At 43.3% G+C, this 18271-nt stretch overlaps 1 protein-coding gene across 3 annotated transcripts; it reads right to left on the bottom strand.

The window, feature by feature from the left end:
* Window positions 1-473: 473 nt before the first annotated feature.
* Window positions 474-17215, bottom strand: DYRK2 (dual specificity tyrosine phosphorylation regulated kinase 2). 3 transcript variants are annotated; one of them, XM_017512271.2, is made up of 3 exons: window positions 16757-17215; window positions 15997-16145; window positions 474-8798 (listed from the first exon to the last, which is right to left on the bottom strand). In XM_017512271.2, exons 1-3 carry the CDS (start codon window positions 16803-16805, stop codon window positions 7191-7193), a joined length of 1806 nt encoding a protein of 601 aa, XP_017367760.1. In that variant the 5' UTR covers window positions 16806-17215; the 3' UTR covers window positions 474-7190. The 3 variants fall into 3 exon arrangements, with proteins under 3 accessions (XP_017367760.1, XP_017367761.1, XP_037588648.1); XM_017512272.2 differs by lacking the exon at window positions 15997-16145 and having other exon boundaries at window positions 16757-17201; XM_037732720.1 differs by lacking the exons at window positions 15997-16145; window positions 16757-17215 and adding an exon at window positions 15149-15938.
* Window positions 17216-18271: the final 1056 nt, after the last annotated feature.

Here is an 18271-nt window from a genome sequence, read left to right on the forward strand (position 1 = left end):
ATGCTCTGTGCTCTGGCCATGTGGCCTTGCCTTCAACTGTTCAGCGTATTTCCTCACGCTCTTTGTTCCTTAGCTCAAAAGCTGTTTGTTTCCTAGGGAAGCCATCTTGGATCCATACAACATAACACTGCACACACACTCAGCACAACATGCTTTCCCTGCACAGCACTTATTACTTTGCAACTATGTATTTGTTCATATAATTACCCATGTTTGCCTTCCCAACCAGTCTAAAGACTTTCTTAAAAAAAAAAGCACTGTGTTTTGTTTAGCATTATATATCCCTAATGACTACCATAGATTCTGGGCTGTAAAAGGCATTTAATAAATTTTTGACAAATAAATGCCCTCCACACTTTCTCTTATATTTAAGGCTACCCTAGCCAAAATTCTGATAAATTGCATTTTACAGACAAGGGAAATTAAGTAGGGTCTTCCTCTTCAGATAAAAAGATGACAAATTAGCCCAAAGTTACTCATACATTTATTTGCTGCAGGTCTACATAAATTGCTTATAATTAGTTACATTTCTCCCAAAACAATGGAAAATAATTCAGTGACCTTTAATTAAATGATTTGGGCCTTTTCATGGGCTTTGGTTTTGCAAATAGCATATACTTCATTTTTACAAATGAAGAAATAGTCTTAATACAGAAAACTCCTCAAAATTAGGAGGGGAGATAAACTGGGATAAAAAGCAAGGAAAGACACAGTATTTTAGTTTGTAAAATTGGTTTATTTACAAATTGGTATTTTTAAATTGTATTTGAAGTTTTTATTTTTATATATTTCCCTGGCAGGCATTCTATATTTTCTTAAATAGGAGGCAAAGGATAGGAAACCTGAGTAAATTTAAAATATTTACCTGCTGCTATAGTCAGTAAAATTTAACTTTTAATCCCTGAGAATCAGTAAAGTGTCAAAAATATTGTCATACTTTCAAATGTAAAAAAAAAATTAAGAACACAGAAAATAATGAAGCTACTATAATTAAAAAATGAAGCTACTATAACCTCTCTACAAATAACAATGAGAAGTCACTCTTTTACAAATTAACTGAGGGTGTGTGCACATGCATTATTAGATGCACTTAAAGAGACTACAATGCTCTAGTCCTCAAATTTTTAGTTTGTCCCACTTGAAAAACATTCCTGCAAACTAATACGTAACTTAAATAATAGAAATGCCCATTGCTAGCTCAACTTTCCCCCCTTTCTAAATTGTTGTGTGTTATTCATGAATGATTGTGGATTTTCCCTTACTGTCCAAGACCAAAATTATCTGATTACAACCTAAGCCCCAAACTGCAATGTTTTTGCAAAGTCACTTTGGAGCAAGTCACTGCACTTTCCTCAAATATCAAATGAGGGTAATCATAGCTCATAGGGATGTATAAGGATAAACTGATGTTCATACAACACCATGAAATCTCTAAGGAGCTTTTTGTGTAAGGGGTAATGCTCTCTGGAACATGTGATACAATCATAATATATTCTTGCTGCTCCTTATTACAGACGGCTTGTTAATACTCCTAAAATGTCAGCTTTCTTCAGAAGAGTAAATTATTAACTCATTAGTTTCCTCATTAAACTTCCTTCAGACACATGGGAATGGCAACTATGACCCCACCCCACATATATATGAGAAATATACCACAGATATTAAGGATGTGACCATAGTAAAATAGTAAATCAAACCAAATAAGGAAACAAGCCAAAGACTTTGCAGTAAGATGCAATTTTCTTATGTATGTGCGACACACTGGCAGTCATTTTTCATTTTGGACAATGTTAAGTATTACTAATGACAAGTGTTGATTTGCCTAATAACCCAAAGGAAATGAAGTGTAATTCAAACTTAAGAAAAAAAGAAAGCCACAAATAACTTCCTAAAATCCCTCTTACCACTCTTCAGAAACAGTAGTAAGTAAAATCCCTCTTACTACTCTTTTTGAAACAGAAAGTAGTCAAATCAATTTCCCCTTCTGTCAGGCCAGTACCAATGTCAGCTAAGGACATTTTCTAAAGCTAGTTTGAAGGCATCTTTCAAGTTCCAAGATTATTTGTGTAGTCGTTGATTCCAAAAGGGATAGGATTGTAGAGATTGAAGCAGAATAGCACATTGATCAATTTTAAAAAGACCTTTTGAAAGATTTGATCAAAGGAAAGAGAATGAGTAGAAACTATAATCTCCTGAGTCAATCAGTCAGATCTGGACAAATTTTAAATTTACATTGCCACTTTAGCACCAATTTTCAATCTTGTACATAATACACACCTCTTAATACATTTCTAAATATATTGGATTTTGGGGTTTGTTGGTTGGGTTTTTTGCACTGGGCATGAACTTTAAGAAGCAAGATTAACAGTAACGAAATCTGTTGTGCAGGCTATGATGAGACAATTGGGAGCTCTTGCAGCATTCCCTTGTTTAAGCATATCCCAGTATTGACGCAGGAAGCCACACTAAGTAATTCCTTGGCTGTTCATAACAGAAAGAAAATAAATAAAAATGTGAGGTAGTTCTTTCCACAAGAGGGAAATATTTGACTACACAATATCCCTGCAATGTCTGACAAATTACTAGAGCATCTGCTTGCTGTCATCTGAAGTAAACGCTTAGCTTGGTATTAACTGAACTTCACAAATCATGAGCTAGTTGCAGTTCCTAGGCCTTATTTTCTGAGCCAACCAAGGCAGGAGACACTAAAACACATAAAAAATGTGAACCATAGAGACCACCACGTACAAAAACTGCAAACACATAAGAAAACATTGGGTGGAGTTGGTTAGAGCACATTAGGATAATTTAAGAGATCTTGTGCAGAGAAAAGAATGAAGACTGGTGAGGAATAATTGACATTCTCTGCTCCCCCAGCTTTAACTATCATCTTGAAGGTTAAAATAGAATATATGAAGCTCTAGCATAATAAAGAACATGGCAGGGGCTACATAGAAAAAATTAACATAAAAATCTTACCGGTAAAGGAATAGAGTATCCTAAAAAAAGCAAGAGCTAAGTACTAAAACCTTTGTCTTTCCACTTGGAATCTGCACACTTACACTGAACTAGTAAAATATTGCTATGAACAAAATAATAGAATGAATTATTTTTAACTTCTCAAGACACTGATATAGAGCCATCTATTTTGAATTCTAAACCCTCTCCGGGCTTATAGACAAAGAATAATACCAGAAATAGATCAGAAGTTAAATTATAGTTAGAAAGGGGAGAAAAGTAAGGTAGGACATTAAAATTTTATTCTGAAATTATCTCTGGCCACAACAATAAAATTTAACAAATATTCACTAAACAGTCTTACTCCTGTCATCAGCTGTACAATACATACAGTATCATAGAACTGGCCACTAGGATTAAAATCCACTAGAACATATTTAATGTTAAGTGGCGACAGCAGCATCTCACAGAAATTTTTACATACATATATACACAGTCCACATTCAACCATTTTCACATATTTTCAGTACACACAGTTGCAGCATATTACAGTCACGTGTCTAAGTTGTTGCTCGATTAAAAACCCAAGCCACTGCCTAGACATAACTGTAGCAGTTGAGCTGAGTATAATTACAAGTAATTTTATATACGTCCATAGCAGAGAGATGTACAAGCCCCTAAGAAACAAAGAGTTCACAAATACTTTTTTAAAATGCTATCACAGCATTATGTTGGGCAATATTAAAACCTTTACCGAGACCAGATCAGTTTTTGTTAAAAAGTCTTCTGCTTGCCAGAAATATTCTTGATGAAAAAAATTACAAAAATGAATGCTCTCCTTAAAATAATTCACACTTTAGGATTCCAATATGGCCCAATGCTACTGATGCCTAAAGTGTTTTCTAACATTCTGATGGAGTCATTTAACACGACCCCAAACCACCCATTAAGTTTAAAAGTGGCTTAAGTGCCTTGCACCCAAATTGTAAAAATCCCTGGCCATCCTTACTAGAGCCAGGCACATATAAAAGGAATGCACTTTGGTTCATACCAAATGCCCTGGGATTAATCACACTATAAAATTAAATGGTTTGAGGTAAATTTTTACAAATACAGTTGATTTTTGTCTAGTGTTACCATAACAAAAAAAAAAATATTTAAAAATCAGTTTGATGATAAGATACAACAAAGACCATCTTTAACCCCTTAAACATAGGAAGTCCCTGTGTAACACTACCTGATGGTTATCTTTTTTCAGTGCCTAAAGATGAGTCATGCCTTATGGTTTCTATTAAGGCCTGTAACTAGATATTTAAGACAGATGTATCTTTGCTGAGGTGGGTTCCAACCTTACTGACTGTATTCAAAGAGTTAAAGAGAGGCCAAAAAATGCATGCCCTACAGTATGGCATTCAGAACAAAAGGCACATTGTTAACACTAAGGGCACAATTTCTCCTCTACTGTTAATCTACAGTGTCTTACACCACTCTGTTGTTCCACTGCTAGAGCAATATATTTAAGTGATAATGAACACTCTGGTGGTGCAAGAAACAGAGCCAAATGAGACTGCCAAAGACAAGACAACACTGTGCTATTCCTCAATCTGAAAACAGCTCAGACATCCCTAGACAATGGTAACCTGTGAGACCAAAAACTGTTTCCAAGCCAACTCCTAATAGCCTATCAGAGCCCTTCATTAATTTACGTTTTAAAATCACAAAGATGCAGTAATTTTTCTTTCTTTTTTTTTTTTGACATAACAGCAGCTCTCTATCACTAAAAGCTGAAATGTGGCAGCTCTTGTGAATAAAAAAATTTCACTGTATTTGGAAAATAAAAAAGAAAGCTCCACAGTGCTGCACATTATAGTTTGGTGTAAAAGTTTCTGGTTTCCATTTAAGAATAAAGACAGTCACCAATTCACTGCTGGCATCTTATGAGCCAGTTTTCTGTGGTAAGGGAAAGACAGGCAGTATTAGTCCATTTATAAATTTTCACATGTATCGTCATTTTATACGGAAAGTAGTAATGGCAGGCTCAGGTTTGTATATTTAAACTTAAATGTGAAGATAATTGGAAATGGAAGAGAAGCATTAGAAGAGGAAAACAGCAGTATATGTTTTTATTGATTTAATGATCTAAAGAAGCTAACCATCATTAAGAGGCTGGTGGTCTTATAAACCCCCAAACCAAGTCTTATACTTCTTATGCCTTTAAGACAAAATCTAACACACAGATCTTTAAATTCTATAAGCCATTGATTGGGAGTACTGTCACATGAGCATTATTTAAAATGTAACTTACTAACATATTATTGCACTTCCACAGATTACACAGAAATGTGTATAATATGCTAAAGAATTTGACTAAAGGAAAAGAAGCTAAAATTTCTAAACACAGACAGAAGTACAAATTAATTTATCAGTGACACCTTAAATAGTAAAGCAAATATCTATCACTATTTTAATAAGCTAACCTTATTACTGGTTTTTTGGCAAATATCTGAAATATTTCCTGAGCATGTTTTTCCACCATCAACCGACAAAGCCTAAAGATAAGTTTTTTTCAAAACTACTTTTTTTTTTTTTTTTTAAGAGAAACTGTAGGATTATTATTAAACAACTTAACCAGAAACTTTCTTGGCCTCACTGGGGACCATGCTTTTAAGTAATTGTAAATCATTTTACAGGTAATACAATAATCTCTGTGCATATATAAGATTTTTTATCCTAACTTGTACTACCGAAAACCTATTGTCCAAACAGGCAGAAATCTTTCTACATTAAATTGCACATACTAAAAATCTTTTTCCATGTGCCTTGAAATTGATATAGATCATTGCTCATACATTTGTGATAAAATACTGAGATTTTCACTGTGAAAAATAATTATTCAGAGAAGAAAATATTCTTTTACCAAACTCTCAGTTACTTTGCCAGATAAAGTGTCATTCCCACAAAAACAATCAGTGCAATCCAAAAGAAAGTAAAATAAAATAGAGGAATGCTATCTCTGGGGTTCTTCTAATGATACAAAGAATAAGTCAAACCATTTAACTTGAGGTTGAACTTTTCCTCCTCTAAACATGTTGTTAACATTGGCCTTACTGAACAGCCAAAGTGACTTCCGTTTTGTCAAGAGGATTTTCAACCCTCTTTCTTTTTAAAGAAAGAGCTGATACTTTCCCAGGCTAAGAGAACCTTACAGTGGCACCTGAAAAGTGTGAACTCACTCTAATCTGCTAAATCTTCTTTGGAACTATGGAAATCCCCACCTTAAGTAGCTAGGCTGCTGTTCTTTTTTTAATTGGAATATGAAACAATGGTCATAATCACAGCTGAAATGTCTCTTTTCTGTATTAACAGTCTGGGATATACAGTTGAAGGAAGAAAACAAACTAAATGCAAGCAACAGATGTGTGGTATTAAAAAAGGAACAGAGAGGAGAAAAGCAGAGTAAGGGAAGAACAGTTCATGGAATACATTTCTAAATTTAGGTGCAAAAGCAACTCTGTAACATGAGGCTTCTTTACAAAACAGCTAGTCGATCATACTAGAAAATTTGGAGGAACACACACGTTTCCATTTTCATGTATTCACTAAAAGCTGCTTTGCCGCCTTTTAGAATGTCAGAATGCTAACTGGGCAGTTTAAACCTTTTGGGGTCTTATTTATTATTTGTTTGCACACTAGAGAAAAATCTCTAAGGTACAGTTTTTCTTAGAATATCACTTTCAACCTGACAGTTCTCCTCCCACTACCCCCAACACCCAGACTGATTTATGAAAAACAGAAGCAGGACATGCTACACCTGTGCATGGACCTGGAGAATGGAAGGAAAAGGAGGGCCTTAAGGGGCTGTCACCGTGGGGAGAATATAACATGAACCATAAAAACATAGTGAATGTCTTTGACACCAATCTGTAAATGCGTGGCAGTCACAAAGTAATCAATGGCCTGCCACTGATGTTATTATTCTGCCACACTAAATACAGTAAGGCTCATTGTACTTTTAGAACACAAAAAGTTTCAGAAAGTATAAAAACTTAAAGCATTGTCCTCATGTATTTTATAAAAACAAAATGAACAACTTTCTTACATTAAAATTAAGTGCTGAAAAGATACAAATGAGTTATTGAGCAAATAAAAACAGGTCTGAGCTACTCCTTTTCAACCCAGTAAGGCTCAGCAATGTCGTATCTTTCAGATTACCAGCATTGGGGGACATGAGCTCAGCTAACGAGTTTTGGCAATACTGTCCTCTGCTGAATATTCCCATTGGCATCTGTCATCTGCGCCAAATTAGTCCTCAGTTTGGAAGCTGAGCTGGAAGGTGGAGGTAACTTGGATATAGATGTGATAGCACCAGTGCTCTCAGTTATCCTTTTCACTGACGTTTTCTCCCCAGTGGGAGGCTTTGGCAACCGCCTCCTCAACCAGGGGTGCCGCAAAGCCTGGCCTGGGGTCATGCGAACTGCCGGATCCCACTCTAAACACTGTTTTAAGAAGTCAAGGAAAAGGGGATCATCACACCCCTTAAGCGCATTCCCCCACTCTCTGCTCTCCGGTGGCCCCCTCAGTTTCCCCCTCCGGGAACGTCCTCCATTGAGGACCACAGAGCCATCTGAGAGAGTCGTGACAGTGCAGTAACGGGGATAACCCTTGGAGCTCACAAAATTTTTGGCTCGTTTGGATGCATCCAGCAGTTTCTGCGAGGGCATGCCCAACAGTTCAATCATACAGGCCAGCTGGTCCCCTTCATCTTCCCCAGGCAAGAGGGGGTAACCCGTCAGGAGCTCTGCTAAAATGCAGCCCAGGCTCCACATATCAATGGGCATGCCGTATCTGGCCCCAAGGATCACTTCTGGAGCCCGGTAAAAACGCGACTGGATGTACGTGTAGACACGCTGATGCTCGTAACAACTGGAGCCAAAATCAATCACTTTAATACCACTTCTACCCTGCTGCTTTAACAAAATGTTCTCAGGCTTAAGGTCACAGTGAATTATTCTGTTTTTGTGCAAAGCATCCAAGCACTGCAGAATTGAGTGGGCAAACTTGCGAACCAAAGGTAGGCTGAAGCCCTGGAATTTATTCTTCTTGATGAGCTCATAGAGGTTCATGCTCAGCAGCTCAAACGTCATGCAAATGTGGTTGCGGAAGGTGAAATTCTCCAGCATATGGATGACATTCATTGTGTTATCCTTGTCCTGCTTCCTCAGGTGTTCCAGAATTCGGATCTCCTCTGCCGCCTGCCGATGGAAGCGCTTCTCATTCCGCACCATCTTTAGGGCTACGTGCTGGTGGACTTTGTGATCGTAGGCCTTGACCACCTGCCCAAAGCTCCCCTTCCCAATGACCTTGAGGACCTCGTACCTGTAAGCCACATGATCGTGGGGCACCTGCACATATGATCCCTGGTCGTCATCATAGCCACCATTATTGGGCCCACCTGTCATGCCCTGGCGCTTCTTAGCATTTGGACCCAAGAAATATATTTCAGGGTAGCTGAAAATCTCATGATGTTCGAAGGCGGTGAGTTTTTGCATGTATTGCTTCATTGCTTGTTCAGGTGTCATGGAGGTGGCTTTCATCTTCCCCATGCCCTCCATGGACTTCAGAGAAGTAGAGCTCCCTTGCCGTCTATGAATGCTGTCCAGCTGCCGCTCTGGCACCACTGGCAAGCCCGTTTTGCCCACTGTTGTAAGCCCATTTGGTTGTGTCGTGAGCACTGTCCGCTTGTTACTGTTATCCTCAAACAGCTGTTGAACCTGGATCTGTCCATGAGAGTGGCTGCCGACATGCAGGTGATCATTCATTGTGTGCTTACTGCCGCCAATCTGGAATTCAGACAGGAGATATAAATAGAAAAGAAGTCGTATGTCTGTTCAAATTGGGTGTAAGTCACACCCAAACAATATCTCCCACACCCCACCTTTACAAAATCCAATTTGGTTTGAGTAAGGCCACAAAACTTGTGATCCTGAAAAACAAACCTTATAAATACATGACTAACAGACAAGAGGGTTTGCTGTACATATTCAGGGGTCCCCATGGAGGCAGAGACCATAACTTTTTTATCATTCTATAACTAACACTTAGTATAGGGCCTGGCACATCATAGGTGTTCCACTCAATCCACACTTGATATAAAAATGAAACAGGATACAGAAAAAACATGCACACATAAGACTGTACGTTGGCTCCTTCACCCACAGATCACAGCATCTTTCACATTTCATCTAGTAATTGTTAACAAGAGGATAGGGACCATGTCTGTCTTGTTCACTATTCTTTCCCTAATACCTATCCCGAAAACACTTTATCACCAGTATTTCCTCTTTCCTTGAAAATCTGATGAAACCTAAGTGCACACATGATCCAGTGACAAAAACAAACAAAAACCTTGTGTTTTTAGGCTCGAAAGACTCTAACTAGATGTGCACAATAGCATGTTATAAACCCCTAACCTATTTTTTTAAAGTGTCCAGGCTTTACTAAGTGTAGTAACCATTTAAGGCATTCAACCCAACAAACCAAGCAACGACCACACTGTTTGGCCTTCCTCCGGTCAGTGGCTCAGCTCTCTGAAGATGTGCATTTCTACAAGCTGCTTGGATACTTACTCAGCTTTCTAACTTCCGAGAAGTTGGTCCAAAGAAGCAACTTCTGTTTCGAGTACCCATGTCATTCCTGTCTAAACTCTACCAATGGTGTGAACCAAGGGGCTCCAGCCCTCTACTAAGAATGTGCTTGTGATTTCCTTCAAGCATTATCACTGCTGAGGGGTAAGGGGTAGGAGAGGACTGGCAGAAAGGATCCTCTCCCAGTTAGGAATTCTTGCCTTGGACAACCCAAAGTCTTAAAGCAGCCTGGAAGGCGATTTTTATATGAAATCTTACATCAACTTGTCATCACAATCCACCATTCATTGAACTACTATTAACAGAAGCCTGGCTGCCAAAGTGACAGAGTCCCTGCCCTCCAGGAACTTACAGTTAACTAAATAAAGTCCATTGCCATCAGTATTTTTTCCTCTTATCCCCTTTTAAATTCTACCTTTGGGGTTTTACATACTACTGAAAGAGCAGGAGGGCTCTGTATGTGTGTAACACAGTTATTCAAAAAATGATTCAGGAACACCTGGATTATAAAATGAAATTCCAAGTCCTTCTTACTAGCACACCAAGATGTTCACATTTTCTTTATCAAATACACGATACGCACAATGACTATGTGTGGGGTGTGAGCTTCTTCTCTGCTCACTTCTAACTGAAACAAAAGAGAAGATAGTATTTGGGCCTGTCTGTGACTTCATAGGCTCAGGGATATCATTTCTCACTTATAATTGAGCTTTTTTATTGAATTCATAATGATACTCCATGCTAGGTGACCTTATATTCAATAAGAGTAGCTAGACAGGTTATTTTATCCTTGTTCTATGCTAAAAGCAGGGCAGTCCATAAAAATGAATCAGGCAAGTCTTGGGCATATATAAAAGACGTATAGGCTTGTCCAGTGTTTTTCTTCCATAGCCTCGCTATCTGCACGCTCTCCTGTCCACGGTGGTCTTTCAAACACTAAGGAATAAAGGGACCTGAATTGAAATACCTCTCTCCTATACAACCATTCTCTTCAGAATGGGATGGTGATATTTCAGAAGAAATATCCACATTACCTGTATATATCTATAAAAAGCATACAGCTTCTTCATTAGGACAAAATTAACCTTGGGGCTTTAGGGATTTCTAAAAAGACAGCAAAGCAAAACCAAGCCTCAGAAATTCACTTCAAGCAATTTTTGTGTTTCACATAAATAATTTAATACATGATCACAAATGTTTTAGTAATTAAAACTAAAGAGACTGCCAAGAAACAACTTTTTTCTGTATCTCCAACTGCCTTCTCTTGGTCTCCTTTGCAGTATCAACTAGTAGTTCACCTAACCTTAGATGGATTCAAGAGCTTGCCAGAGTTCAAGCCTCAATTCTCTTGGCTTCTCACTCCCATAACACCCTGCAACTGATCCTGAACACAGCCAGGACTTCAGCAACTGCCCACGGCCTGATTTTTGCACATCTGTTCCTTGAGCTCAGAGTAAGGGGAACAAAACTAGACAGCCCAGGACCCAATGTGTTAACTCCTGAGCGCAAGACATACACAGCCAACTATCAACCAGCTCCCTCTCCACAAGCAACTCAAAACTTTTTATTATTTTTTTGAGATGGAGTCTTGCTCTGTCGCCCAGGCTGGAGTCCGATGGCATGGTCTCGGCTCATTGCAAACTCGACCTCCTGGGTTCAAGCAATTCTCCTGCCTCAGCCTCCAAAGTAGCTGGGACTACAGGGCCTGCCACCATGCCCGGCTAATTTCTATATTTTTATTAGAGACGGGGTTTCACCATGTTGGCCAGGCTGGTCTCAAATTCCTGACCTCATGATCTGCCCGTCTCGATCTCCCAAGTGCTGGGATTATAGGCATGAGCCACCACGCCCAGCCTGCAACTCAAACTTAACTCATGATTTTTCTACCAAACTGGTTTCCCACTCCCAGAATTCTGAATTTTTGATAAACAGAAGGCTGACCCTCCATGTAGTCACTCAGGCTATCCACCTGCAAATGAATCCTCAGCACTCTGCCTGGAAAGCCTCTCAACACAGCCCTCACCTTCCCAAGTCACCAAGACTCATCATTACTATCCCATGTCCTTTTCCATCAACACTGCCTCATGTCACTCTCCTGATGTCTTTCACTGGGGCAACTGAGGCAGCATCATAACATGCCCCCTTGCTTCTGGGTCTAGAATTCCTCAAATCTCCTTTCCATAGTACTTTTAGAGTTACCATTTAAAAGTCTCAACCCGAGACCACTCTTGCTTCTGCCCACGGCCCATGGCTGTAACCTATTTCCACAGCTAATGCAAGAACTTACCAGTAAGAAAACAGGGCTCTAAAATGTAGAGACTAAATGATCTGAGTCCTTCCATTCTTATCAACTACTATCACTCTTGTCTCCAAGGGGAACAAAACTAGATAGCCAAGAACCCAAAAACACCATGCACTTTTACATTCCTCTGCTTTTAGTGAGGTCATGTTTCATAACGGTAGATTTTCAGTTAGACACACATTAAATGATCCAACTCCACCATTTACTAAATGTGTGAGCCAGGGCAATTTACTTCATCTCTGTTAACCTCAGTGCCCTTGTCTGCAAAAAGAAGGTAACAATGTTACCCCATTAGGGCTATTAGGAGGATTAAATAAGGTAATATGTGTAAACTGCTTAGTAGTTAGTCAATGAAAACATTATTATTGTCCTTTCCAGATGTTTCTTGGAATCTCCTTTCTCATATCTAGGTGATTCACGATGCCTAGTTGAAACATTCCCTGACCTACTAAACAGCTTCTTCTCTACTCAGAGAGTATTAATCTAATAGTTATTTCTCTTTACTGCAATTGTTTTAACATCAGATGCACCTGTCTGGCTATGAGCAATTCCAGGGCTGGGTCCTCTCTTATGTTTCTAAGTCCTCAATAACATAAACCCAGGCATATAGTAAGCCCTCAATAAATATCTGTGGGATGCAGGAACACATGTCAATATTTCCTCCTTGTTAACTCTTGCCTCTCTTGGAGTTGTTACTGTGAACTACATTGTTTACCTTCATAAGGAAACATGAAGTCAATGCCCGGGAACTGGCAAACGTCCCTGGTGACCTAAGTCATGAGATGTTAGGCCTGCAGTGCATCAGCACCGACTTGGAGGCAAAGGGCCTCCAAGTATAAATTACCTGTAGCAGATATATCAAATAAATCATGTATAAAGTACTTGTAGCAGACACATCAACCAAACACCTAAAAGCAACACATGCAATCTTAAAAGTTTTCCAGACGTTAGAGATTCATTTGAGAAGCTCTAGCAAAAAAGGACTTTGAATTTCAAATATTGCAGAGCTCTAAAATCACAATCAAGCTTGAAAGTACAATTAACTGACTTATAAAAAATGGGGCAGAGAGTAGGGTGGGGTGCTGAGGGACCAGAAATGCCAGAACATTTCTAGAATGCATATGCCAAGACTACATCATAAACTAAGGATATTAAAAACCTCTCCCTTCTGCTCAGCCTCTTGAAGTCTGAGATCATGGCTTATTCTGATATGCCAATGCACAGCACAGTGTGTCACATTTAAAAATACATTATGAATACAATTATTAAAATAGCTACAATTTATGGGTTCAAATAGAGCCTTACTTCTTTGATCATGAAGTATTCTGGTATTAAATATTATGTAAAAACAATAGTCTAACCAGTTTGGTAGTTTGCATCTCTTCCAATAATAAAATGGCAAACAGCAGATATCGCACTGTACTAACAGTTTTGGGCGTTTTAAAATTTCTCTGAAGTCATCTTAGAAATGCTGTACAGTATTATGGGAATAGAAGCGAGTCCAAAAAGACTGGAATTTTAGCTCCTCCTTAAACATTCTGACAGTCTGTACGGCCCTGAGTAAAATGTCTACTTTTTCTTCTTCAAAATATTGCCATTTTTAAAATGTGTATTTTAATTCACATTATCTTATAAAGGTAAAACTCATAACTGGAGAGTGTTTCACACAGTAAAATGGTTACAAAAGTTATTATTTTAATATTTTTGAATTTAAAATTACATCTATTAATACCTCCCATTTAACCTTAGAAAAATAATAGGAATTAAGATAGTGATTGGGCACACTTTTTTCTCTCACACAAACAGAAATAAACTACATAACTAAAGTGTAAAACAACTTATGCATGGAGATACAAAACAAAGCAGCAATGGACTAGATAAATTCCAAAGTTTATATTCTTTATAATCATATATTTTCCTGCCTACTATATCATCTGCAAGAGAAAATATGGGCAAGCTCCTTAGACAAGATCATTTTTATCTCCTTAATGCCTTCCCCAAACCCCATTCATTCTAGAAGTTCTTCCCACGTGTAATTGCCCTGGAATTAAAAACCAAAAATTTATAAAAATCTGACAGACATGTAGGAATATGGATTTACAAAGGTTCTTGCATTTATAATGAAGCTAGTACAATTTTCTAGAATTAGTAGTGTCCATCAGTATATTAATACTAGATGCAGATGGGTGTAGGTTTTCAGTCTGGCCTTGATATGAACTGGCTGGGGAATCCTAATGAAACCAGTTACCTTGTCTGAGTCTGTTTCCTCATCTATAAACGGAAAAAGTAGAACAAGATAAACTCTGTGGTTCTTTTAACCTTTCCTGTACTATGACATCTGCGATGTTACAGAAATAAAATCAAAACTAAACAACCATTGAAACCCAAATTCACACTTTCAAAGTCAAGCACCTAATAATTAACAGCATACTGAAGTTTACACACACGTTAAAAACAAGTAACTCTGGCACACGCCACGGCAAAATACAGGACTCCATTATGAGGAGTACTGAGAAGCACATTCACATCCTTCCTTTTCTGGTGCACCACAGGCTCTCCCTTCAGTGGAGACTTGTCGTTTTATCTAATTTCATTACATGTATTTCAATTGCAAAGAGGCTCTGATCAAGCAAAGCCCATCCTTACAAAATTGGAATCCACATGCAAACCAAATATTTTTTCCCAGCTCACACTATGTCACGTGATTAAATCAACACATAGGAAAAAACTGGATATTCCATTTTCCAAACTGTCAGATGATCCCAAACAAAAAAAATTCCAAACCCCTAAAATCAACGGCAGCTCCTTAACTAAAATGTCACTGTGACAAGAACATTTAACAGTAATACACAGAACCATCCATCCTACTATTATCCACAGTCCAACACGGATTAATTTCTGTGCAATCAATTCCCAGCCCCTGAGACCAGATGTGTCAAGATAGAGAGGGAGAGGGAAGATAAAAACAGTAACAAAACATTTTCCTATGAAACTTGCACACATCTCTCCAGGTCTAACAGGTGCAACTAGAGTCTAGACATCCCCTCACAGTTCTCCTCTGACAAACACGTTTTCCCATAACATATGATCCCCAGAGCTACTCCCCTGTAGGCCGGGGATGGCCTTTTCTTCAAGAACTCAACTTTCACCTGGCATATAAAATCAATCGCTAGCAAGCATTCCTCACATAGAACCTGTTCCCCTAGAAGATCCCATTGGAAAAAAAAGACCTTCAAACCATCACCTCCTCCAAGTGCAAACCTCCTCCAGTCTGGCCATCACCATCCAAGGATGATCCCTGGGAGCTGAGAAAAGGTACATGCTGAATCCAGCTGGCCAGTCTCCACAGCCACCAGAAACCAGTCCCACGCCGGCCTCTTCCCTCCCTCTGGGAGCACAGCACCTGTTAGGTGCCTTTTCCTTCCCACCTCCAAAGCAATGCTTGCCCTTTCCTTTTGAATAATGTCCAACTGCAGAATCCTACAGGAGTGTCTTGTTTTGACTGCTGCCACGGCTCTTATTTTTGTTAATGTTAATTACAATTTCTGCTGTGCTCAAACCTGTAGCACTCATAAAACATGCTTACACACGCGGGGGACAATTGGCGATGCTCCCTGCTGGCTGGAGTCAGGCCTGGGAGGCTCTTTGGGGGATCGATTTTCCGGGCAGGCCGGTCTGGCTGTCCCCTAACACATATCTGTTTCTATAAATACCCATTACCCATGGGGTGGTGGGGGAAGGACAGGGATGTTTACCGGGTCAGGGAAGCGAGCAGTGGGAAGCAAGGACGAAAAATCAGGAAAGACAGAAGGAAAGCAGCAAGGAGGAAGTTCCTAGGAAGAGGAGCACAGGAGTGGGCGGGCTCCGGAGGGGAAGTGAGGGGCCCACGCCACGAATCTTCCTTTGTGGCTGCAGCTTTGGGCTCGCCCAAGTTCACCAGGGCGGCGTCGAGGAGAGGCCACCGGCCCGGGGCGCGAGGCTGCTCGGATCTCCACCCCTCTTCTCCCGGCGTCAGAACCATCCAAGTCCGGGTGCGTCTGCCTGGGACCCCTCCCGCCCCCACCGCCCAGGCGCCCGCGGGCTGGGTCTCACCGTGTGGGCTGCGGCGGCAGCGTTGCTGGCCCGGAGAGGCGGCAGGGCGATGGGGGAGGGCGGGCCGGTCCCCACTCCGCTCCGGGTGGCCCCCGCACCGAGCCCCGGGGAAGCCTGAAGCTGGCGAACGGCGCTGTCCCCTCCTCGGCCTGGAAGCCACGTGCGGGAGGAGACAAAAGAGGGTCAGGGGGGAGAAAGTCACCCGGACCCTCCCACCCCACTGGGCAGCGACACCGCTCTTCCAGGGAAAGACGAAGGAAGGAACCGGGACAGTAAAAACGGGCGTTCGGGTCACGGCTCCCCAGTGCTCACCCACGGGCGGGGCGCCGGCAGCTGCAAAGTTAGGTCGGGCCCTGGCGCGCGAGTTCGCGACCCGGCGGGGGAGCCGGGCAGCGCTGGGGCTTGCTGGCCCTCGTTCCAGGCGGCCAGCGGCCGGGAGATGGGTTTGGACAGCTGAGCAGGGCGCCACAGCCACGCCAAGCCCCGGGCAGCGCAGGGCGGGACGTCAGGCCTGGACGGTCCCCGCCAGGGCTCCCAGCGGGCAGAAGCCTGGTCGGGCGTTGGGCTACCCTCGGAGCGGCCTTCGGGGCTGCGCGCAACCCTGCGCCGTGCCTGGGGCGCGCGACGTCCGCCCGGGGGCTCCCCCGCGCCGTGCGGCCGACTTTGTTAGAGGTCCTGCAGGCAGCGGCCGCCAGCGCCACAAGGGCTGCCCGGGGACGGCGGGAGTCCGGGGGGCGGCGCGGCGGCACTGCCTCCTTACCGGTCGGGTAGGCGGCGGGAGCGGCGGCCGAAGGTTTCCTGGTTAACATGGCCGCTGGAGAGGAAAATGCATCTCAGGGCTGCCGTCGCCGCCGCCGGTCCTGCTGCTACTTCTGGCGGTCGCCGCCGCCTCCCGGCCGCCCCTCACGCGGGTCCCAGGCGCCTCGTCGCCGCCTCGCGTCTGCTACAGCCAGACACACACAGTCCGCTGCATCCCCTCGGCCCGGGCCCGCCGCCGCGAGCCCCCCGCTCTCCTCCTCGCCGCCGTCCTCCTCTTCCTCGGGCGGCCGCAGCACCCTCCGGCCCGTGCACATGCCTCGCCCTCCCCTGCGCGCCGCGGGCCTCCCCGTCTCCCTCACATAGGGGCGCGGGGAGCTGGAAGCGCCGCAAAGACCGAGGACCGACTCGCTCGGCAGCCTCTCCCGGGCCCGCGCGCGCGCGCCCCCGCGCACTCACACACAGGCGCCGGCGCGCGGCCCCGCCCCCGCCCCCACCGCCCTCGCCGCCGCCGCAGGCCCCGCCCCCGGCTGCGGGGGCCCGGGCCACGCACACCCCACCCCCACCCAGCCTCTAGCCCGGCCTCGCCCGGCCCCGCCCGGCCCCCAGATCGCGCGCGGCCGCCCCTCCACTCCGCGGAAAACTCGGCGGCCTCCACTTGCCCTCTCCGGCCATCTGCACCGCTCCCCTCGACTCCCCTCCCGCGACCTTTTCCCCTCCCCGGCCCCCGCGGCGCCCCTCCTCTGCCCTACAGCGCAACCTACCGCTGCTGCCCTCCGGCCCAAAGCGCCGCAGAGACCCCTCCCCTGCCACGCGCGCCCCTGAACACGAATGCATTTTCAGCTCTTCGAACCGAATGGCTGCTCAGACAATACTGCGTCCCCGTCCCCCCATTCTGAGTCCAGCCACTTAACCACTCCCCTCTCCCCAATTCTTCGCGGATAACTTAGTTGTGCGGGGGTCACCTCGGAGAATCAAGCCCCGGGAGGGGCGGCCGCTGAGCTCGGTGACCCTGAGCAGGGGCGAAAGAGGGTCTGCCCTCCCACCTCCACCACACACGCCCTCGCGGTTTACTGACACCAAGTGACCGCTCGCCAGTCGTTAGGACAAGGGGAGGCAGAGGCGCGTGTGGACGGCAGCTGGGGAAGCAGTTGGCTGTGGGTTGCTAGGCAAAAATAAACATCAGAGACGCCTCCCATTTCCTTACAACTCCGAGCCTTTCCCCTGCGCCGCCACTGGGAGAGACACATTTTCCTTTCAGCATTCGGCTTTGAGGGAGCGACGCCTCGAATTCTTCTCATCCCCCGACATGCATCTCTTTCCCCCTTTCCTTCCAAGACCGGTGGAAAATTCCCCTGCCTTTTTAATTCGCCATCTGCAACCTCTCTTTTTCTTGGAGACCAAAAAAAGTTGCTTTCCCTTGTCGCAACCGCGCCTCGTCCTGCCGTCCTGCGTGGCACACGGTGCGCCTCTGTACAAAGGTCACACAGGTTTTGCCACTTCAACAGTGAGGGGAGGG

This window comes from Cebus imitator, unplaced genomic scaffold (assembly GCF_001604975.1).
Source record: "Cebus imitator isolate Cc_AM_T3 unplaced genomic scaffold, Cebus_imitator-1.0 Scaffold467, whole genome shotgun sequence".
Lineage (NCBI taxonomy): Eukaryota > Metazoa > Chordata > Mammalia > Primates > Cebidae > Cebus > Cebus imitator.